The 23,749-nt window shown below is 42.5% G+C and overlaps 1 protein-coding gene across 1 annotated transcript in view; it reads left to right on the top strand.

Annotated features, from left to right (window-relative positions):
* Nucleotides 1-23,749, top strand: part of LOC140504695 (uncharacterized) — a 179,634-nt gene that overhangs the window by 96,220 nt on the left and 59,665 nt on the right. Inside the window, exons 41-52 of the mRNA XM_072610020.1 lie at nt 694-858; nt 1,296-1,373; nt 5,858-6,214; nt 8,224-8,580; nt 10,244-10,594; nt 13,150-13,281; nt 15,329-15,478; nt 15,598-15,714; nt 16,560-16,733; nt 17,431-17,641; nt 21,490-21,656; nt 22,700-22,812. Of these exons, the coding sequence (XP_072466121.1) occupies nt 694-858; nt 1,296-1,373; nt 5,858-6,214; nt 8,224-8,580; nt 10,244-10,594; nt 13,150-13,281; nt 15,329-15,478; nt 15,598-15,714; nt 16,560-16,733; nt 17,431-17,641; nt 21,490-21,656; nt 22,700-22,812 (2,372 nt within the window). The remainder of the gene's footprint in view (nt 1-693; nt 859-1,295; nt 1,374-5,857; nt 6,215-8,223; nt 8,581-10,243; nt 10,595-13,149; nt 13,282-15,328; nt 15,479-15,597; nt 15,715-16,559; nt 16,734-17,430; nt 17,642-21,489; nt 21,657-22,699; nt 22,813-23,749) is intronic.

Raw genomic sequence — 23,749 nt, 5'->3', positions numbered from 1 at the left:
TATATATGTGTGTGTGTGTGTGTGTATGTGCATGTGTGTAATAAATTTATTTTTAAAAATTAATTTATTTTTAGTTTTCAATATTCATTTTCATAAGATTTTGAGTTTCAAATTTTCTCCACCTTACTCTCCTTCCCTGTTCCCCAAGTGGCATGCAATCTGATATATGTTCTACTTATGCATTCATATTAAACATATTTTCGCATTAGTCACGATGTAAAGTAGAATTAGAACTAAGTGGAGGAACCAAGAGAAAGAAAACAAAACAAAACAGCAAAGAAAAGGAGAAGAGATAGTATGTTTCCATCCACATTCAGACTCCAAAGTTCCTTCTCTGGATGTGGATAGCATTTTCCATTGTTAGTCTTTTGGAATTGTCTTAGATCCTTGCATTGTTGAGAAGAGCTAAGTCTATCAAAGTCAGCCATCACACAGTGTGATTGTTACTGTGTACAATGTTCTTGTTCTGCTCCCTTCACTCAGCATCAGTTCATGTAAGTCTTTCCAGGTTTTTCTGAAGTCTGACTGCTCATCGTTTCCTATAGCACAATAATACTCCATTACATTCCTATATGACAACTTGTCCAGCTGTTCTCCAGTTGATGGACATATACCACCAGCTTCTTACCTTTAGCTGTTGCTCCCCTGGGCCCCAGGATCAAGGCCTCAGGGGCATCCAATCCCATTGTCTAGAACTCTGACTCCAGGCTGGTGGCTGGCATGAAGGCTGGCTTGGACAGGGAGTACCTTCGCATGGCACTGGAGAGGAAGAAGAGTGGAGGCCGTTCAGAGGAGGTGGTTCTGGGGCTACAGCACAGTGTGCCTGGACTCGTTGGTCTGGTGCCCTCCCGGCTCCAGGTAAGCAGGCTGAGGGTAGGAAAACCTGTGCTCTTTATAGCAGGAACCCTTCACCTTAATTTGTATCTGGGGAAACCCAGGGACCCTTTCTCAGAATCATGTTTTTAAACAGTTGAGGAAAATACTCATTTTCAGTTGGACGTTGGTGAAAATAAAATGTAATTCTTTTTCCTATCCAAGTTTACAGACCCCCTCAAATCTATCCATGGATCCCCAATGGGTCTGTAAATTCCAAGTTAAGAGCTCCTGCTTGATGGCCTCTCCTTGGTGTTTATAGATCACTTGTCAGGAACAACAGGATGGATGATTACTATGACTTTTAATTGGGGTCCTCTTAGTCACAGAAGGGGGGCAAATAAAAGGAGAGATTCCTTCTCTGCTCCTGCCTACATGTGGCTACCCTTCCAATGTTTAATTGTACTTCCTGGGTCTTACAGGTCAGCTGCAGTGGTGAAGCCTCCTCCAGCCAGCTGTCGGGCCACTGCAGTGGAGATGTCTCCCACCATCCATTTGAGGTACAGGCTTCCTTCTCGACCATGGGGTTCCATAGATGTGGTGCAGTGAGGTTCACCTATTGCCGGGATAGCCTGAGTGCAGGCAGCTGTCACAGGAGAGGCCATGGCCATGAGGTCACAGGAGAGCTGGTGCACACATTCTCCTACCTCCAATTCCTTCACATCCCAAGAGATGTGAAGGTCAGAGCCTTGCTCAGGTGTCAGCCTGGTAGGCTAAAGGTCAGGCTAAATCTGACAGCAGAGGGACAGGGGATCCATACCCACTTAGATGTTCAAAATACGCCAGGGTTCAAAAAGTGCAAAATGGCTTCCTCCGTGAGGAGAGAAACTGACACACTATTCCTCAACCACACAGCAGAGAAGCGGAGGTTCCCCAAGCCATGTGGCCATGGTTTTGAAGGGCATGTTCATGCCTCCCTTGACAGGCGAGGTGTGCTAGTCTCAGCAAGGACTCACTGGCAGGGCTGGGGCATTGCCAAGGTCAAGTTACTCCAGGATCTCTCACAGAGAAAGAAACCACAGAGCTTAGGCAGGAGGTGGTCTTTGACATTACACTTAAAAGCAAAAAACAGAAAGATTAAGGGCAGCGTGGAAGTTCAAAGAAACCAAGATTCTTTCCACACAAGTGGGTTTATCTGGCTGCTGGACCATGGGGCCAGGATGAACTGGACTTGGGAACACCAGTGGAGAGAGCTGAGGATCTTCCCTGTGCCTTCCAGCCTCCAGCTGGTGGGGTGGGTGACCTATGGTCCAACCTTGCTAGTTAGCAAGGCCCAAGTCACTATGGGAGGCCAGCCACTGAGAGTGCAACTGCTGACATCCTGGGGGAAGAAGATAGAGCTGAAGGCACTGCTTCATCACACCATCTGGAGCTGGCTGAAGTCTGGCATTCCCGAGAGAAATTGGCTCCATGGAGCAGCTCAGCTTGGGGGTCGGACACACCTGAGCCTGGAGCTGCTGAGTGGAGCCTGCAGGGTATCCGGTGTGGGGCGACGAGACAGGAGGCAGCCCGGGCAGTGGGAGCTGGTTTTCCGTGGTCACTGTCCCTACTTCCAGGTAGAGAGGAACATGTTCGTCCCAGGGAAGGACATGTTTCAAGCTGCTTTGGCTCTTGCATGCTTCTGCTGTGGGCTCAGTGATACCTAGCACCCACTAATCTTGAAGCAGATAGACTGGTCCAGAATAATGCTGGAGGTGGAGATAGGATCCCTTTCAAAGTTAATCAAGCAAAGGAGCAGTTTGGGGAGAGGACAGAAACTGAATCAAGGAAAGGGGCTAAGCCACATAGGTCTGGAGCTAAAATTGGCTCTATCATCTTCCAGTCTGATAAAGCTTTATTAAGTACCTACCATGATCTAGAAGCTGTGCCAAGTGTGTGTGGGGGGGAGACAAACCCCTAAAATAGTACCCCGCTTGAGAAATTTCCATTTTTCTTGGGGATGGAAGGAGAGATGTCTTCCTCTGTCAACTGTATGGGTAATTTCTAATTCTGGAATTTAGCAGTGGAACCCCATATGGCTCCATGGACTTTAGTCTTAGAATTATAGAATTAAATACAGAAGGGAGCTTTGAAGTTATGTATTCCATTAATTTTATAGCTGAAGACATCAAAGCCCAGAGAGGGTTAGTTGTCTTGCTCTGCGTCACACAGGTATTCAGTGGCAGAGGAACTGAGTTTCTCTGACTCCAAAATCAGTGATCTTTCCATTTAGGGAAAAGATATTGTTTTATAGTAGTAACAATTAATAATAATAGCTAGCATTTACACTGTACTTTAAGATTTGTGAAGTGCCATATATATGTATGTATCTATATCTATATCTATATCTATCTATATATATAAACTCCTTTGATTTTTACAACAACCATATGAGGTAGGTGCTATTATTATGCCATTTTAACAAAGGGAGGTACTGAGGCTGAGAGAGATTAGTTGTTTCCTTGGGGTCATACAGGTAGAAAATGTCTGAGACAGGCTTTCCTATTGTCATTTAACCGTAATTGCCTTACCTTCTCCCCCACCCCAAAAAGAGAGATCTAAGACAGAGAACTCTGGGTAGAGAGTCAAGAGACCTGAATTTTGAATCCCAGTTGTGCCTTTAGTTAGTTGTATGACCTTGGACAAGTCATTTATCCTCTCTGGGCCTCAAATTTCCTCATGTGTAAGATGAGGAAATTGAATTAGATGGCCTCTGAGAGGCGTTCCGGGTTTAAATCTAGAAATATGTCATGACTGCAATCCCCTTTACACTTGTTAACATTTTGAGTTTCTGATTCTTGCTTTCAGGCAGACTTATAGCAAAACCAGAAAAGAAAAAATGGGCCTATCCCTATTGGAAGTTAGGCAGAAGTCTTTAAAGAAATCAGCATACCTTGCCTTGTCTTTTTCTCTTCCCTTCTTAGTGTTCCCCCAACTTCTGATCTGGGGATCTGAGATGTGGAGGAGCCTTAAATACATTTGCCATACATGTTGTCCATGAATTTGAAGGTGTCTGCCTCTACTTCCTTATCTTCTCTGAACCTTTGACCAACCTTCTCTTCTCTACATTAAGTAGTCTCAATTTTATTTCTTTTTTTAAAATTATGCTTTTTCAATCAGCAAGCATTTATTTTCTTTCCATCTACCTTCCCCAACTGAAAAAGAAAGAAGAAAAACCTTGTAATTATATAAGTCAAGCAAAACCAATTCCTATATTAAGCACGTGGGAAAATGTATGTCTCATTCTATGATTTAAATCCATTGTATCTGTTAGAGGAAGACAGCATGCTTCATCATTGGTCTTCTGGAATCATGGCTGGTCATTGCAATGATCAGAGTTTTTAGGTCTTTCAAATTTGTTTGTCTTTACAATGTTGATATGTAAAAAATTGTTCTCCTGGTTTTGCTCATTCCACTCTGTATCGGTTCATAACATTCTTCCAAAGTTTCTCTGAACCCATCCCTTTCATCATTTCTTATGGAACAACAATATTCCATTCAGCATAATGTATTCAGTCATCCCCCAGTCTATTACAGCTGTTCATAGGGACCCATCTCCCCAAACTTTTTATCACTTGGTTGATCGCCTTTCCCTCTCTTTGTGATCTGGAAATAAAGCTAAAACACCCCCAAGCAAACCCTTTGAGAGCATGTTTGTTCCCAAAAGCGGAAGCATTTATAGAATTACTGAATTTCAGAGTTAGGAGTGAGGTTATGTGCCTGGGAATACTCTCTACGAGATTGTCAACGATTGGTTATCTGGCCTTCTTGAAAACAGTGAGAGGCAAGGACATATTACCTCGTCAAAGCATCCCATTCTATTTTTTTGTATCTCTTCTTGTCCGGAAGCTTTTCCTTACATCAGGCATAAATCTTGCCTCACTGTGACTTCCTCCCACTGCTCCTGAGTCTGCCTCAGAGGCCAAGCAGGACAGTCCCCTTCTCATCCACATACTTGTAGGAAGCTAACATAACTTCCCTACATCTTTTTTCTAGGTTAAACACGCTCAATTTCTCCTATCTTCCCACCCTCTTTCTGGATTCACTAACATGTTACAGTATCAAGGTTATTTCCTAAAATAAGGCAGTCAGAATTAGACTGAACCCTCCAAATGTGAGCCCAACAGGGCATCTTCCTCATTTTGAACACTTCCCTCTCAATGTAGATTGGTCTTTGTTTTTGTGGTTGCTGTCATATTGTCAAACCCTATTGAATTTGTAGTCTACTAAAAACCCAAGATCTTTTTTTTTAATCAGGAAATCTTACCTAGCCATCCTTCCTCCACTATCCTACACTCACATGGTTGATTTAAAAAAAAAAACTTATATGAATATTTCTATTTCTCCCTGTTAAAATTCATCTTTTTATATTCAAATTAAATTTCTAATCTGTTGAGATGTTTCTGTATCTTAACTCTGTTATCCAGCATGTTATTCTTTCCAATTTCTTGTCAGCGCCCATCTAAGCCTTTATCCAAATTATTGATTAAAGTGGCGAGTAGTCTAGAACCAAAGAGAGGTCTCTGGTATATATTCTCATTCTCTCTCTCTCTCTCTCTCTCTCTCTCTCTCTCTCTCTCTCTCCCCCCCTCTCTCCCCCCCCTCCTCCATCCCTCCCTCTCCCTCTCCTTCTTTCTCTCCTTCACTCTTTTTCTCTCTCCTCCTCCTTCCCTGTCTCCCTCTCCCCCTTCCTCCTCCTTCTCTCTCTTTCTCCACACAGAATACATGTAAATGTATGTATATGTATATATGTGCTTATATATGTTTGTCTTTACAGTATAATAGTATAAATTGTTCTAGTTCTGTCCATTTTATTATATATGTATATGTATGTGTATGTTATACATAGTATATATAATGAATAAGTCCCAGAAATCTCTCCTTGAAAAGAAAATCCTTAGACTAGAGGAGATATGACATATTCACCCATAGGAGAGGATGGGTTGGCTGTAGAGGAGTGCCAGATCACTATTTCCCTAACATCCTCAGTCTTCCTTGGTTGCAGAGTCCAGCTGTGATGTTCCTGAATGGTTCCCTTCTGGCACGTAGCTGCAAGGCCAGCCTCATTGGACGCCTCTCTTCTGGTGAAGCCTTTAGTCACGTTCATTTCCATGCCTTCTGTGGTTTCCACAACCATTTGGAAGTTCAACTTCAACACTCATGGCCTCTACTCAAGGAACTGGGAATTGCCAGAGAAAACCTCATCAGGGCATCAGTTACAGGAGGGGACGCACCAAGGGTGCTCCTTGAAGTGACTACAGGCCCATGTTCTGTGATGGCAGATGCACATGTCAGGACAGAAGGCAATATGACTGAAACCAACTGGACCCTTTCTCTGGGGAACCATTGCCCTATATTAGAGGTATAGTCCAATCTTAATTTTTTAGGTCCATTTCATTTATACACACACACACACACACACACACACACACACACACGCACGCACACACGCACACACACACATTTCAGATTCACTCTATAAATAAATGTCAAAACTCCTTGACATTTATTATTCCCGTCACTGGCTTTTAACTCAACTTACACTTGTTATATACCTACTATGCATCCAGAACTGTGTTGGGCATTGTGGAGTATATCCTTGGGTTCCCTACAGCTTCTAGCTGACCAGCATATAGTAGTAATAATACTTATTAGTATTGGTTAAATGAGTGAATGGATATATGAATGAATGGATGAATTTCAGATGAGGGAATGAGGTATGAAGTGATCAGGGAATGTTTCTGAACCTTGAAAGATGGATAAGATACGGCAAAGAAGGGGAAGACAGGGTGGACAAAGGGAGAAAAGTATTTGACCTTTTCTCCAATTTACCTTAGTGTTGACAAACAGAATTTTTCTAGCTTATTATTAATCAGGTTCTTAGGTCTTTAAGCCATCATATATCAACATACCTCTCCCAATAAATGTTTTGGCAAATCCTTTCCCCATTTACCACCCAGCCATATTTATCCTTTTGCCTTGTTCTCAGTGATCCCATTCCCAGTAAGAGAGTTGAAAGAGAGATATTCCCAGGGCTTCTCTGTAATTGCCCTTGCAGATCGGTGCCTCTGCAGGAGATGGGAAGGCAGCAAATTGTCTAGACGATTTCCTTGTGTTTTGGAAGTTTACAGTGTCATTTGGAAGTAGGGATGAGAAGACATTCAAATGAACCAAAGAATCAGCATTCTGAAAATTAACCTGTGTATGAATTATTGCTGACTTGATTGTTAAGTGAATTCATTTCTTCAATTTATTACAAATATTTATGTATCTCCTCTATATCATACCTCCATGAGGGAGATACAAAGATGTGAAAGACAGAGTCCCTATCTTCAATATTCTTAGTTGAGCAAAAGGAATAAGATAGGTATGTAAATAAGTGGAACTTAAAAAGAATTTGGCAGGTGCCCAGGACAGGAAAGTTTTAAGTATTACAAGAGTTTAGAGGAAGAAGGGATCCCTTAGTTGTGGTAGTGGTAGCAGGCAGGGAAGAGAGGAGAGATCAAGGAAGGCTTCATATCCTTTTGACGGTTGAAGGATGGCTGAGATTTGAAGTAATGCCTTCCAGGTACAGAGAACAGCATGAGCAAAATCATGGAGGTGAGAAAATATAGATCATATTTAGAAGGCAAGTAATCATCTAGTTTAGCTGGAGCATGGAGGATATGAGGGCGAGTACTGAGATAAGATAAGTGGGCTAGGGCCTGCTGGTAAAGAGCCTTGAATGCCAGAATAAGAAAGTTGGACTTTATTTCACAGGCACTGGGGGAGAGGAAGGGAGGGACTTCTAAAAGTTTCTGCATAAAGGAGTGAGGTGATCCAAACCATGCACTGGGAAGATTAAGCTAACCTGAAGTCAGGGGTGTGCTGGTAAATGTTTAATAACAGTCTCTCTGAAAACCATGACATGCTTTTAAGTTTAATCTGAATTACTAGCATTTTCTCCATCACTTTCTTAAGTCCTGCAACCAACAAAATAATAAATCAAGCCTTGATTTGTAACATTTACCAATTTCTGAAATGTAAGTGCTCACACTGAAAACTTTACAGTGGTGTCTCCTAAGCTTGTACTAGCTGGCTCCAGCAGATCCCTGTCAGTGATTGTGCTGTGTAGGATGGGGAATGGTGAGAAGAAAGGGAAATAATTCACAGAGTGAAATTGTGTGCCACATAGGACCTATTAACTTTGAGGGAATGCCTCTTAGCCAATGTATATCAGACTTGAGATTCCTCTAATTTTCCTTTCTCCCCCCCCTCCCCCATTTGCTTAAGGATGCTGGGATTCTTCTGGTCATTCTACAGCCTCTCTGATCCATCAGCTGTAACCCATGCTCTACAAAACTTCACTTTTTTTTTCTCTCATCACTACAGAAAGCAGACTTTCCACAGAACCTGGCTACCAGAGGCTCCCTCAAGGTTGGGCTCTGTGATGGTGACCTGGCCATTGCCCTCCAGAGTGATGAAGGAGATGCCCACATGCACTTAGCAACATCCTGCAGACAAAAGCCCTTGGTGCAAGGAAGCCTGCACCACTCTTTCAGGCCCTTGAGCCGCCTGGGGCTGCCTCCCAGCAGTGTCATCCACCTGGAGTCAGGTTTGGGCTCTGCCCCCCAAAGCTCCTTGAATCTCCAAGTTGGGCAGTGTCGGCTTCAGGGCAGAATGGAGCTCCAGCCCAGGAACAAAACCCAGTGGGTACTGGAGACAGAGACAGACTGTGAGCTACTGCAAGTAGGTCTGGGAGGGGTGGAAGGGAAAGAAAGGTCCAAAAAAACAGTATCTTGTGGTTATTATCATTAATATGAATGGTGGGAAATACTAGAGAGTTTGAACTTACAACTGTGTAATACATTGGAAATTCAGAGTGCTCTCCTGAAATAATCCCCTTTTTGGATGAGGAAACTGAGCCTCAGATAGGTTAAAGGGCCTGACCAGAGTCACATAGAGAGTGACAAAGTAAATAAACTGAGTAACTCCATGCTGTATTTTAGGATCCCAGATCTATTGGAAATACAGGTTTATTAACTATCCAGGCAATTGCTAAAACACTTATAGACTGGCATAGATTTTCCTTCCAGCCGAGAATCCCAACTATCAAGGAAAGCTTAAAAGTTGATGTACATTTCCAGTGGGATTCTGGATGATCTGAGAAGTTATCTGTACCTGTAAATCTTGCTTTGCAGTCACATCTCAAGAAAACATTGTTATCTAACAAAGAAAAGCAAGTTAAAGATATATTTGATAGTAGATGCTTCATAAACGCTAGCTGACTGACTTTAGCTATACAGCTCAGACGTCCATGTTCTTCAATAATTAATATCAAAGCAAGGATTTGAACCCAGATCTCTTAATTCCAAAGCTTAGCAAGTTTTCCACCATAGCACACTGCAAATGGGGGTTAAGGTCCTTTTAGGTTCATTTCGGATTCATGCATTTGGATGTAAGATTTATTTGTGAAGTGGTTACACCTCCTTTAAACCCCTGCAAGGTGGTGGGTAAGGAAGGGAGGGGAGATTTAGATTCTGCAAATGGCATCCTGGGAAAAATACCAGACTGAGGCAATCTGCCTTTGCTTCTATCCCACTACACTTGGGGAATTGGAAGGGGAAAGAAGGGGGTGTAAAGAGGAACAGGAAGAAGAGGAGGAGGAGGAGAAAGGAATCCTTTTTTACAGCTCCAGTCTCAGTGACCTAACCCTTCTGAGGCAATGTGATGTAGTGGCAAAAAAGATGAATTTGAAGTCTGATAACTTGAGTTTAAATCACAACTGTGACACTTAGTTGCTTTGACAAATCTGAGTTAACTTCTCCAAGCCTCAATTTTCTCATCTATGAAATGGGGCTAATAATACTATCACTACCAACCTGGCAGGGCTATTGTTCAGAAAGCACTTTGTAAACCTCAAAGTGCTTCTGCAAAGTGAGGGGATTGTTTATATCTCTCCTTCTCGTCATTTCTCTGATGGCATGGTCTTCTTGGGCAACGAAGGACGAACACAATCCAACAAGCCTTCACTGACTCATTCCTCCACTCACTGCTTAATCCTCCTTCTAGACATCTGAATACTTGGGTTCCAATTTGTCTTTAATCTAGTTAGCCTAGTCTAACTTCCTGCCAGCCTTTCTTTTGACCCTCATCAATCTAATGAGTTCACTTTCTTGCCTGCTTCTCACACTCCCACACCCTGCTTAGCAACTCTTCAGCATTTATGAGCACATTAATTATTTTTCCCCTCCAATCCAACATGCTTTTTCCTATGCTGTGACATCTGTGATTAAAATGTTTAGTCTAGTCCTACAAATGGGATTAGCTAAGTGGAACTAAACTTGAGGGGCAGGAGGTGAGAAATCCTCGCTATGAAGCTGATAGGGATATTTTGTCTGATTGGTGGTAGGACCTTGGAATCCCCACCCGGGTGCACTTCAATGGATCAACTCAGGTTGCTGGCTGTCAGGTTAAGCTGCTCTGCACCCTACTGATGGGTGGCCAGGAAGCCTTCTTGGAACTAAGAGGAATGTGCCAACCACAGCTCACCATCCGGGCCACATTCAGGCATACTTTGCCAGTGCTCTGGTCCATTCCAGAAGAGACCAAGCTATCTTTTCAAGCAGGAAAACAGGCCAAGTACCAGCTGGACCTGAAGCTGAGATCGGGAGCCTGTGAAATCCAAGCCAATGGGGATCTACAACTGGAGAAAAAGTTCCAGTGGAGGGTCCTGGTGGAGAATTCCTGTGAAGCGACGCAGGTATTTCAGGAGGGAGAGGTAGTGGAAGCCAATGGAACCCCAATGTCTGTGTGACTGGGCAGGAAAAATAATGGGTCAACAAAGTGCTCACAATCTGTCCATTAGGCAGTGTGCTAAGGGCTGAGAATTCAAAGAAGAACTGAAAACATTCCCTGCTCTCAAGGGGCTTCTATTCTAATGAGAGAGAAGCTGTGCACATAAGTCAGCTTATGCAAGAAAAATGTGCCTCCAGAGTACAGCAGATACACAGTAACCTTAGAGGAGACAGCACTAGGACCTATGGGGACCAGGAAGGGCAGAAGGTGGCATTGGAGTGGAGTGTCAAAGGAAGCCAGGCATTCTAAGAGATGGAAGTGAGAAAGCAGTGTATTTCAGGCATGGGGACAGGAGATGGGGCATCCTAAGTGAGGAATTAGCGAGTGTGCCAGTTTGGTTGGACCATAGTCACGAAGAGAAGTGGTTTGTAAGAAAACAAAAGATAGGAAGGGTGCAGATTTTGAGAAGCTTTGAATGTCAAATAAAGGGCTTCATATTTAGTCCTAGAAGCAATAGATACTAATAAAGGGGCAAGTAGCTGGCAAGCTGAGTGGAGCACTGGGCCTAAAGTCAGGAAGACCTGAGTTCAAATCTTCTTGAGATACTTACTAACAGTGTGACCCTGGGCAAGTCACATAACCTCAGTTTGCCTCGGTTTTCTCACCTGTAAAGTGGGAATCATAAAGAGGACATCTATCTCCCAGGATTAAATGACTAGATATTTGTAAATTCCTTTGCACGGTGTCTGGAACATTGCAGGGTACAATATATTTATTCTTATTGACTCGTGCTTGAATTGGATTTAAGTGGGGCGGAGTTTTGGTACTCTTTGAAAATGAGGGACAAGCAAATATTTATTATTATTACTAGAGTTTAATGAGTTTGTGTGTAGAAGGGTGGGAGTGATATGGTTATATCTACATTTTAGGAAAATTATTTTGGGAGTTGTGTGGAAAATGAGTTGTAATAGAGGAAGACATGAGACAGAGGGACTTCTAATTAGGAGTCTTACTGTAGTTGTCCAATAAAAAGTGATGAAGACCTAAACTTGGATTGGTGGTTATGTGAGTACAGAGATAGAGATGTATACAAGAAATGTTGTGGAGGTAGAAATGGCAAGATTTAGCAATTGATTGGATATGTGGGGTGAGTGAGAGTGAGGAACCAAAAATAACAGTGAAACTTTTAACCTGGGTAACTAGGAGGATGGTAGTACCCTTGACAGTAATAGGAGTGTTCAGAAGAAGGAGAAAGATAATGAGTTTTCTTTTGGACATGTTGAGTTTGAGATACCTATGGGACATCCAGTTTGAAATGTCACATAGGCAGTTGGGATACCTCTGGGATATCCAATTTGAAATGTCATATGGGCAGTTGGTGATGTGGGACTGGTACTCATCAGAGACTAGCTCTGAGAATAAGCTGCAGAGAGATGATAATTGAGCCCTTGGGAGATCACCATGAGAGGCTGGTGTAGAGAAAAAAAAAAGAAGGGGAGGGATGCAGGATGGAATCTTGGAATATCCAGAGTTAATGATTGTAACACAGGTAAAAGTCCAGCAAGAGACTGGCTAGAAAGGTCAGAGGGAGAACCAAGAGGGTGATTTCACAAAAAACTCAGAAGAATATTTAGAAAGGGGGGAGAGGAGTAACCAGTGTCTAAGACTGCAGAGAGGTCAAGAAAGGTGAAAACAGAGAAAACACCATTAGTTTTGACATTTAAGAGAGGGCTGGTGGCTTTGGGGAGAAGCGTTTCAGGTAAATGATGAGGTGGAAAGCCAGACTGCAAAGTTTAGCAGAGGATGAGAGGAGATGAAACGTGTAGCGGCATGTTCAAGGAGTTTAGCTGAAAAGGTGAGGAGAGAGATAGGAAGATAGCTAGAGAAGATGACAGGGATATAGTTGTTTTGTGTGTGTGTGTGTGTGTGTGTGTGTGTTAAGGATGGGAGAGTGTATTTTTAAACAGACTGCAGAAATAAACATTGACCCACATGGCTAGAACCTAAGAGAAACCAATGTAGGTTTAATGGGAAATCAGTCATTATGTAGTACCAGGCATAACTAGAAAGACCATTAAGTGCTTAATGGTGAAGCATTTGTAATGATGAAAATGATTAGATCCAAGTAATAACGAATATAAGCCTATGGGCCCTACAGCTGGGGAGGCCAAGGCTGGTGGATGGCTTGAGCTCTGGAGTTTTGAGATGCAGAGGACTAAAATCAATTGTACAGCACCGATATGGTAAACCCCTAAGAGTAGAGCGCCTCCAGGTTGCCTAGGGAGAGGTGAACTAGCCCAGGTGAGAAAAAATGAAGCAGGTCAAAGCTTTCATGCTGACCAGTATTGGGACTGGGCCTGTGAGTGGCTGCTGCATTTGTAAAGCACCTTGTAAACCTCACAGTCTCTGGCACTAATGATCATAATAAATAATAACGGTATTGCATTAGAAGACTTCTAAAGTCCTTTCTAACTCTTCTGTGATCCTATAATCTGGTGACTGTTTTAAAAACCTCTCCAGGCTCTTGGGGCCCCAGGTAGGATTGATGGCTCAGGCTATGTGGTCGTGAACAGTATGGATCTGGATGCTCAGATGTTGGTCAGTGTAGATGACAGCACCCTGCGAGGCCTTCTCATCCTGAAGGCCACTGAGGTGAGTGGGTCACCAGCCAAGTGCTGCATATTGGGTACGGATGGCAGCCTGAAGATGCTGACTGTCCTCTGGCAGAGCGTGAATCCAGGGAGAATCTCTGATAGAAAGAAAAAAAATCAATTAACACTAATTAAGTACCTGCTATGAACTAAATGAGTACATGAGTACTCGTTTCAAGTTACCCAGAAGAGAATTAAAGGTGAAAGTTTTGAAATTGAGAAAGGCCAGGGCTCTTCACACAACTGAGAAAAAACTCCAAAGGTTAAACCATTAAGGACTTCCTTTTTATCTGAGGGTGAAGCTGTGTGGTGCAGTAGATTTCTCCATTTGACATCAGAAGACCTACATTGGAATCCTGTCTGTCAATTTACTACCTGTGTGAACTAGTGACTACTGTGGTCCCCGATTTCCTGAAGGCCATGCCTGTTACATTTCACCTCCTCCTCTAGGGTTCTCCAGTACCCATTTTTTGAGGGGTGTCTAATTCTCTGCCATTATTTCCATCCTCTCCCTCAACTTTAGGGAGTCTCCTTCACTCCAGTTCAATTTAACCATTTACTTTAAAATTAACTCTTACAAAGGAATATTTGCTATAGCAAACACAAACATTAAAACTCCTCTCCCTCTACCACATACACACATAGAAATTCCTCCTTAAGCCACCTCAGTTTCTGAGGAGAGGAGGGGGATTAGGCTCACAAATTCCCTCAATTCCCACATAGCCTAGTTCCACCAAGTTCCAAGTCCATGACTCCTCTTTGGACTAAAGTCATGGTCACCTTGGCTTCTCAGGGCTTTCCTGCTAGACTTGCTACAACATCTGGCCTGGAATCCTGTCTCCAAAGTCACCGGGGCTCGAGTCTGGGTCCAGAGATTCCTCTGCCTGCACTTAGGACTGAAAACAGACAAATAGACAAACTAAACAGACAAAGCCCCAACCCCCATTCTCAGGTCCACAAGGCCCCAAAGGGCAAGGGCTACCTTCCCTCACCCAGGTCAGTTTTTGGTGCCCATTCTGTGGGTGAACAGGATCTTTATGTCTGCTGGATACCACCAGAAAGAAGCAAAGTAAGATTATCCCAGTCCAGTAGATTTAAAGACACAGCCTGTTCTGGCTATGCAGCCAATGGGTAAAAAAAGCTGTTTCCATCCATGTGGTAGAGGAACACGGAATGTCTCCTCCCAGAAGCAGGTCCTTGGTGTCGCCCAAGTGGATGCCTCCATATTAGGAGATCTAGAGATGCTCAAAGCAAAACCTCATTACTCATGAGACTCTGATTAAGTCCCTTCACCTTTCTGGGCCTCAGTTTCCTAATGTGAAAATGAGGAGGTTTGACAAGATGCGCTCTTTGAATGCTTCCAGTTCTAAAGTTATGACCCTAGTATTTAAAGCTCTAATTTCCTGAACAGTGAAAATAGAGAATCCAAGGAATATCCTCAGAAAGAATTACGACTTTCCCCCTAGCATTCATTCTCCTTTTCTTTTCATCTCCCTTTTTAAAATCTTATTTTTGTGGATAGCTTTTGGGAATTTTTTTACATTATCTTCATTTCTGAATGTATTTCTCACCTCTTCCCTGCAGTAAATCACCATCCTTTTAGCAAAGATTAAAAAGGATGTGAAAAAACACTTTAACAAAAGCAAGTGAACTATTTCTGATAGTGTCTGCAATGTTATACATTCATGGTTTAGGTGGTACATTTTCTCCACTCCTCTCTAGGGTTAATCTTGGACATTATAATTACACTGCATTCAGTTTAATTTTTGGGGGGCTTGCTGTTCTGTATTTGCGTTGCTTTAGGTATTATGTTATATCGGTCACCTGGTTCTATTTATTTTACTCTGCATCAGTTCATAGGTCTTCTCACACTTCTCTGATTATCTTCATCCCCATCATTTCTCACATGGACTCCACTGCACTAATTCACCACAGCTTGTTTAGTCTATTTACCAATTCATGAGCATTTTCATCCTTTGCTACCACAAAAAGTATTGCAATGAATATTTTGGCATATGTGGCTCCCATTTCTTTTTTACTTGACCCAGACACACCAAGAACTAGACATACTGTTCACCCACAACCTCCCTGATACTCTCCAGTTTGGCATCCCAGCTCGGACCCTGGTGGATGTGACCACAGTGAGAAGTAATCATAGTTATAGGCGAACCATTAGGTTTGGCATGGATACCAAGCAGGTAAGAGGGAAAGGCCCAGGAAGAGGTCCGCTGGGCACTGTCCAACACAGCTTTGAGGGAGGAATCCTGCGAAGGCTGCCCTCTTGACTGATCTTGTATGTTTTGTTAACGGTCAACAGATTTCTGAAGAGCTGAGCTTCACTCAACAATCAGACCATATTTCCTTCGACTACAAAATCCGACACAATGTCCCAACATTGCAGGCATTGGGGTTGGAAGACAGGATAGACTTGCAGGTAGGTCACCCCTCTTCCCATTCCTCGGGCCTCTCTCTGATCTCCCCAAGACAAAGTTACTTTGAAATACCTTTGAGGAGAAACTTGGTAGAATTGAAGGTCCATTCAACTAATGACCAAAAGACTCAACTTGTAGTCTCAGCTCTTCTACTAAGTAGTCCTATGATCTTGGGTAAGTTAATTCCTGAGGAGAAGCAGGTTACATAAGGGAAAAACAAAAATAACCTAGTTGTAGAATCAGAGAACCTGGGTTGGAATCCTACCTTTACTGTCCCTGTGTGACTTTGCAAAAGATATGCTCTCTGATTTCAGTTTCCTCATCCACATAGGAGAGGGTTGGATGGGACGACCTCTACATCCTGTGTTCTTTGATTTCAACCAAGAGTTTTAAACTGTTTTGTGCCTTTGACCTCTTTGGAGGTCTGCTGAAGTCTATGGACCCCTTCTCAGAGTAGTGTTTTTAAATGCACAAAAGAAAAGACACATGATCACAAAGAAAACCAAGTATATTTAAATACAGTCATCAAAATACATGTAAAGAAAAGCAAGGGTGCATAGTGGATAGAGCACCAGCCCTGAAGTCAGGAAGATCTCAGTTCAGATCTGGCCTCAGACACTTACTAACTGTGTGACCTTGTGCGAATCATTTAGCTATGATTGCCTCAAAAGCTAATGACAAAAATACAATACTACACAGTCCAGGTTGAGAACCCTTTCTCTAGCCCAACCTTCCACGTTAGCCCTGAGATCCTATAGAATTTCACCTGGTTTCCACCACCCTGAGTTGACAATGATGGAGCTGATAGTGAGAGAACTATTCTCTGACTTAAATCCTGTATACCCAGGTCTCCTTGGACCACCAAGCAGCCAAGAACTTGAGTGGCAGGGTCCAGTATGGTTCAGGAATCATCATCTTTGGAGGCCAAAGCCAGAGCACCACAGCCAGACACTCCTGGTCTGGTACCCTCTGCCATAACTGGCCTGTGTTGTTGCAATGTGGACTCCCAGAATCACTTCAGGTAAATCAGACCTCAGGTTCTTTTTCCATTGTGCCTGAAATGCTCCTATCTTAATTCATGAAGGCCATCTTCCCTCTCTCATCCAGGAGGAATGAGCATTGCTTGAATCCCTGTAGTGTTCTGGTGGTACAGGGGATAAGCACAGTTGTTGATCCTTGTCTCCCACAGCCCTTGTCTCCCCCAACCAATAAGAAAGTGGAAGCAAGATGGTTAGTGGGGTTTTCTCCCCTCGTTTCAGGTCTTTCAGGATTTTGTTGCTGTTGAGTTGTTTCAGTCACATCCTACTCTTCATAACCCCATTTGGGCAATTTTCTTCCTGTAATGGTCTAGGTACCATACTGTCCAAAAAGGAATGGATGAAATGACCTCTAAAGGTTCAGTTAAGCCCACAGATTCTAGGATCATTTGACTTGGCTTTCATTTTCTTGTTTGAAAATGTTTTATATTATTTTACTTGAGACCAATTCCTTTCGTGTAATAACCTGATACAAAAAAATGAAATGTTTCTAGATGGATCAGATTCAAAATAATATATGGAGGGTCCATGAAGCCCAAACCATCAGAGAGCCCAAGTAAGCTTATTCTGTGAGAGTTCAGGAGGTGATGGATTGGGATTAAATTTTTTTATTCTCAGAGTATGACAGATGAGAAGTTTAGGATGGTCACTCAACACCTACCTCCCTTTGCATTATTACAGGGTATGATGTACCTTCAAGGAACCAGTTCCAACATCAACAGCTCTGTGAACATCCTGGTGGGGCAAACATCTCTCAACTACACCATGAGATGTTCTTATACCAGACAGCAAATTGCATTCTCCTGCTGGAGCAGGCATAACAGCAGTGTTCTGAGGCAAGAAACTGGCTACCCAGAGGTGGCTGGCCTCACTATAATGCTACAGACACATGGTAATTAAGTTGTACCAGTCTTCTACCTCCTTCCTGGGCCAACGACTAGGTTCAGATTTTTACTGTCATTTGAGGACATGTCAGGTTCTGCCATTGTCTCTGTGGCCCAATCAAGCAGTCAGAATATCTTTCAGAGTCAGAGTTACAGTGCGTTGAAAGTAGTTGTCCTTAGTAAATCTCTAGGTTGTAGATTCTAATCCTATACCCTAGTATTAGACTTCTGTTTTTAATAGCCAGCACTATTTCATGTCTTTTACATCTATCTTCTCATTTGAGCTTCACAACCTTGTGAGGTAAGTGCTATCATGATCCCATTTTTGAGATGGAGGAATTGAAGGTAAGAGAGATTCAATAACTTGCTCAGGGTCAAACGACTAGTAAGTGTCTGAATCAGGATTTGAACTCAGGTCTTCCTGACTTCAGGATCAGTGTTTTATCCACTGTACCACCTAGCTGCTCCATGGAGACTAATAAACTCGTGGAAGAAGAAAGAGAACCTTTACTAATTTAGGGACTGAATTGTGGTCAGGTCTTGAGTGTTTAGAGGCTGTTTATCTGATATGTACATTGTCCAGGTCCTTGGTTCCTCTTCCTCTTTTTTCTTGCCCTCCTGCTTCTTGGGCATCTCATTGATCATCTTTTCTACAGGATGGACATGAACACTGTGGGGAAAAGACCCTATGAAAGCAAATTTGAGGACGTTTTGAATGGGGAAAGTAGTTGGCAACAAATGGCCAAAACAAAGTATTAATTACTTCTTCTCAGAGAGGTGGCATGACATAGTGGTTAGACTGTTGAATCTGGAGACAAGAATACCCAGGTTCAAATTCTGCCTCTTACTCTTGCTAGCTGTGTGTGTTCATCCTTCATTGCTGAAGAAGACCATGCCATCAGAGAAATAATGACTTGACTTGCACCTGACTTTGTTTTGAGTGAGGGAGGGCTGTGCAGGTCACCAGCCTCACTTCTCCTCCAGAGTCATCTGAATCCAGTGACCAGATATTCATCAGAATGACTGGAGATGACCCAGGATGAGGCAATTGGGGTTAAGTGACTTGCCCAAGGTCACACAGCTAGTGAGTGTCTAGTGTCTGAGTAAGATGTGAACTCAGGTCCTCCTGATTCCTGCACTGATGATCTATCTACTGCATTACCTAGCTGCCCCTCTTGCTAATTGTATGATCATGAGCAAGTCCCAGTCTCCCCAGGCTTTAGTTTCCTCATCCCATTCTATTGGTCTGGATGACTTTAAAGTCTTCTTTTACTCTAGGTTGGTGATCGTATGGTTAAATTTAGTTTTCCATCTTATATAAGACATGTTCTCGATGTTCTTTGTTGCTACAGATAATCAAGAGTTTGTGAGTTATTCAAATAATCGTAGGTATCACATAAGCTGTTGTGTTCATCCTTCATTTTCTAAGAAGAGCAAGTATCACATAAGTATTTCATGACTGGGGCAGGGGGGTGAAGTTAAATGAGCTCTCAGTCCATGCAGTGGTGACTTAAACCATTGCTCTGCTTTGAAAACCCTGCCTAATCTAAATAGGACAAAGGCTGGAAGATGAATTAAAAACATCTTGAAGCACCAACAAACATTTATTAAGCACCTGTTGTGTCTGACGCACTATACTAGGGTTTAAAAATAGAAAAAACTGAATAGATGAATGAGACATGGTTATTGCCCTCAAGAGGCTTATAGTCTAGGGGAAAAAATAATCACTTCTTTTTGGGGGTTATCTAGAAACATGGTTTTCTTCTTCTAAACGTCAACTCCCTGAAGTCTGAGGAAATCATTTCCAAGACTCAGAGAACTGATATATTCCCAGCATTTACTGCTGTGCTGAAAAGCTGGTTTTCTCAGCCAGGGGAAAGAACAGACAGAGATGACAGCTTGACATTTTCATTGTGTGGGAGAAAGGAAGGCTCACTGTCAAGGAAGCGAGGCTTCAGCACCATCTGCCATGGACCCTCAGAAAATGTCTTCATGGATGTCCTTCAGGAATCCATGAAGCTGACTTGCTTGCCATATCAAAGGAACTTTTGAAATCATTTTCCCCATTGGATCCACGAAGTAGGAAACGTGGTTGGGCATATCTGGAGGGAATATTTCACAGACTTGGCTTTCTAAAGGAAGAATCCCAGATTTGCTTTTAATAGGTCTTAGTTCCAAAAGTATTTTGAGATACAAAATAATTTCCTTACAGTGAAGGTTCCTAGGTTTTGGAAGGGTGGTTGGAAAGGACTTCAAAGCCTCCTGTTCTACAGAACTTTAAAAAAAAACAACTCTGAATTTCAGGGAAGCAGAATATTTTAGCGGAAAGAGCTCTAGCCTAAGAGTCCTTAGTTTTGGCTTTGAATTTCCATGGATTATGTGATTTTGGGTCAGTCACTAACCCCTTCATTTCCATCATCTATGAAATGAGATACTTCATAAAGTAAGGTGGCACAGTGGACAGGGCATAGGAGAGAGGAAGACCAGTGTTCAAATACTGCCTCAGATACTTTGTGACCCTGGGCAAGTCACATCACCTCTGCCTGCCTCAGTTTCTTCATTTGTAAAATGGAAATAAACACAGCACTTACCTCATAGGGTTGTTGTGAGAATCAAATGAGATAATCTATGTAAAGTGATTTGTAAGTCTTAAAGCAGAAATATTAGCTATCACCATCATTACTATGTTGAATGACCTCTAAAATCCCTTCTAGACCTGACGAAGTATGAGTTATCTCTTTGGCATGGCTTACATGTGATACTGCCCATGAGCAAGCAGAACAACTAACCTCTGAAGGGGGAAGAAGTTGATTTGATTTAGTGTAGACAGCAATAAATTTGGAGCCAGATTGCTTGAATTGGAATCCCAGCTCTTTCACTAGCTGTGTGTGGGGTGCAGTAATCTTGGACTGCATTAAGAGAGGCATAGCTGGTTAGATAGAGGAAGATCACAATTTCACTGTGCTCTACCCTCATCGGATCTCACCTGGATGGTGTTGCTCAGTCCTGACTACCACAGTTTAAAAAGGGCATTGATAAGATGGAGAAAATCTGGAGAAAGGCAACTAGGTTGGTGAAGGGCCGTGTCATATCAGGATTGACTGAAGTAACTAGAGAAAAAAAGACTTAGGGAAGGCAAGATAAGTGTCTTCAAGAATTTGACAGGCTGTTATGTAGAGGAAACAATTAAATTGGTTCTTTTTGACTCTACAGGGTAGAATTGGGAGCCATGGGTAGAAGTTACAAAAAGGAAAATTTAGGATTGATGTCAGGAAGAAACAAAAACAAAACTTCCTGATAATTAAGGTTTTCCCAAACTGTAATGGGCCAACTCAAGAGATATTGAGTTCTTCCTCTTGGGATGAGGCTGGGTTGAGGCTGACTGAAGGATGCTCTTCATGGGGATAGGCTCTGTAGCTCTGTCTACCCCTTGATGGAAACCAGAGAGCAGTGACTCTCACTGTAGTCTCCACTCCTGTTCCTTCTCTTGGAAAGGTACAAAGGGGAGCAGGATGGCCATGTGACAGTGACACCTAGCCAACGGCATAAGGAGACACCCTTTCGTAGTATGTGACATGAAATGGAATTGAAAGGGACATCATTAGTTATCTAGTCCAGCCCTCTCTTTCTATAGATGACTAGAGGGTAAGAGACTCACCCAGGGTCACACCCAGGTTCTGTGGTTGGATTTGAGTTCAGGTCTGGAATCTTAAGTGGCTTGTCTAACATTACACAAGTAGTAAATATCAGGGGTGGGAGATCTGAATCCCAGTCTTGTGACCCCAGAGCCAGTGTCCTTTCCACTGTATCTCACTGCCTTGCTATTACTATGTTTCTTTTGTCCTTCCACATTTAGAAACCCAGACCCAGGGCAGTGTGGACATCCAGGGAGGGGACAGGAAAGTCAGTTTGGATGTGGCAGCTCTGACAGCCTTGGAATTAAATGGGACCTTTGAGCTTGTAGCCCACATCCAACACACAGTGCCAATTTTCAAGCAGCTGGGCCTACCCTTCACAACCCAGGTAATGAGAAGAGAGGATTATTCTGGTCCCTGAGCAGGCATCACAGCTAAAAATGCTGCAGGGGTTAGTGACTTCAGCTTCCCAACCGTTATCTGCATACTTTATCCACTTTCTGTATAGACCATAGGTTGGAAAAAGTTTTACTTTAGATTGACTCCCTCCCCAACTACCCGAAATATTTTTCCCAGGTCAGTTGGTGGATTTGAAAGGAATATGATTAGCCTTACTTGGTTTCCTAAGTAAATCTGCTGTGAAAATCATCTCATGCATTCTAAAATTTAAAAAAAAATGATCTTAAAATTGTCTCCCATTTTGGATTAGTCTTGCTACTATTAGTAAGAATAAAGAATTGCCTTTACTTGGAGTCCTTGGAGAATGCCTTCAAAAGCCAACTTGTACTTTGATTCAAATGGTTCCCAGAAGGCTTATCTCCTCTGTATTCATGTTTTTTACTCAATGTGGTGTATTGGATTTCATACATGCACACATACACACTTCCAAAGGACTCACAGATAAGGTGATAGACAAAAGTTTCTGTTTAGTTTATTTCTTGCTGAGAGTTGGCAATCTAATCAGTCATCAAGTCTGTATTGTGATCCCATGGATTAATGGTAGGGCACTGGGCTTTTGGGAGGTGGGGAAGGAGGGGAATAAATAGCACACAAGGTCCTTGTCCTCTGGGAGCTGACAGTTTAACAGGAGCATAAAAGAAACGTGTGTGTGTGTGTATGTGTCTATTATACCACCACATATATATATTATACACACATACAGTCAGCCATAATCAGCAAGTCAGATTATTGCAATGTAAAAGAAGGGAAGGATGAATCACAGATCACATCAGTGGGTTGGAGAAAGCTTAGATTTAATCAGTCTACCTGATAAACACCTGCTTTCCATCTCACCCTATTGGCTGCCTTTTGTAAATTCAATTCAAGAAGCATTTGTTAAGGATGTTCTATGTGACGGATGTGCTAAATTCTGGAGAGACAAAGACTCTGCCTCCAGGATCTTATATTATTCTATCCTTTTCCTCCTACTAGTTGTTATTCCAGGAAATCCTGGCAGCCAGTGAAATGAAAACATCCTTGGAGGTGACCTGTGAGTCCCAAACAAGTCTTTTCATCCATGTGAGGGGAAGGAATCAACTGTTCAGGTAAGGAGAAGGTCTTTGGATCTGGGTTTTCAGACACCCACAGAACCCTTTGGTCATGAGGTCACAGCATGTTGAGAGACAGATAGGGTAGGGAGAAGGGTCTAGATAAACCACTTATTCTTCAAATAATCATGCACAAATCACTTAACTTATCTGTGCCTCATTTTCCTTGTTGTTTAAATGAGGAAGCTGGACTGAATCACCTCCATGGTTCCTTTAAGCTCTGAACTGAAGATCCCGTGACCTAGGGAATGGGAATATACTTTGATAAGATGTGCACAGTACCCAAGGTCTTACCCTCACATACCTCAGGTTTGATGGGTTTCCATTCAGGAAAAATAAAATGATGTTGATCTGGCCCTTGAAAGGCAATGCAATGAAAAGGTGCTGAGAGACTCAGTTTCTAGCCTTGCCTCTACTACTAATTTGCAGTGAGATTTTCAACAAGGCATTTCCATTCTCTGGGAAAGTTTCCGCATCTATCAAATGGAAGAGTTAACTTAGATAATGTCTGAGGTCCTCTCTAACTCTAGCATGTGCGATTCTGTAACTTTTCCATCTGAATTGACTGTGATGTTGGATTTCTCATAGTGGATATGGGGACAACCTTGGAGTCAGGAAGACATGGATGCAATCCTGCCTCAAACACATAATGTCTATAAGACCCTAGACAAGTCACTTAACCTCCAAGTTCCTCTGACAGCTCTCTAGGCTACAATTGCAGATGAAAGGTCAATCTATGTGGGTGGGTGGGGGGGTTTCCTATAATATAGGTTCTCTGCACCAATATAATAATAGGCCTGGACTACCCTACTAAAATAAGAGGGAATCTCTTTATGTCCTTATCAGAGACCATTATTATTTTGAATGTTTGATTCCAAAAAATACTTGCGTTTTTGTTTCCCAAACTATACTTTCCATTCAAAGGACAAGGTGG

This window comes from Notamacropus eugenii, chromosome 1, assembly GCF_028372415.1.
Source record: "Notamacropus eugenii isolate mMacEug1 chromosome 1, mMacEug1.pri_v2, whole genome shotgun sequence".
In the NCBI taxonomy this organism is placed as follows: Eukaryota; Metazoa; Chordata; class Mammalia; order Diprotodontia; family Macropodidae; genus Notamacropus; species Notamacropus eugenii.
The sequence above is the reverse complement of the archived record's forward strand: the minus strand, read 5'-3'. Positions and strand labels throughout refer to the sequence as shown.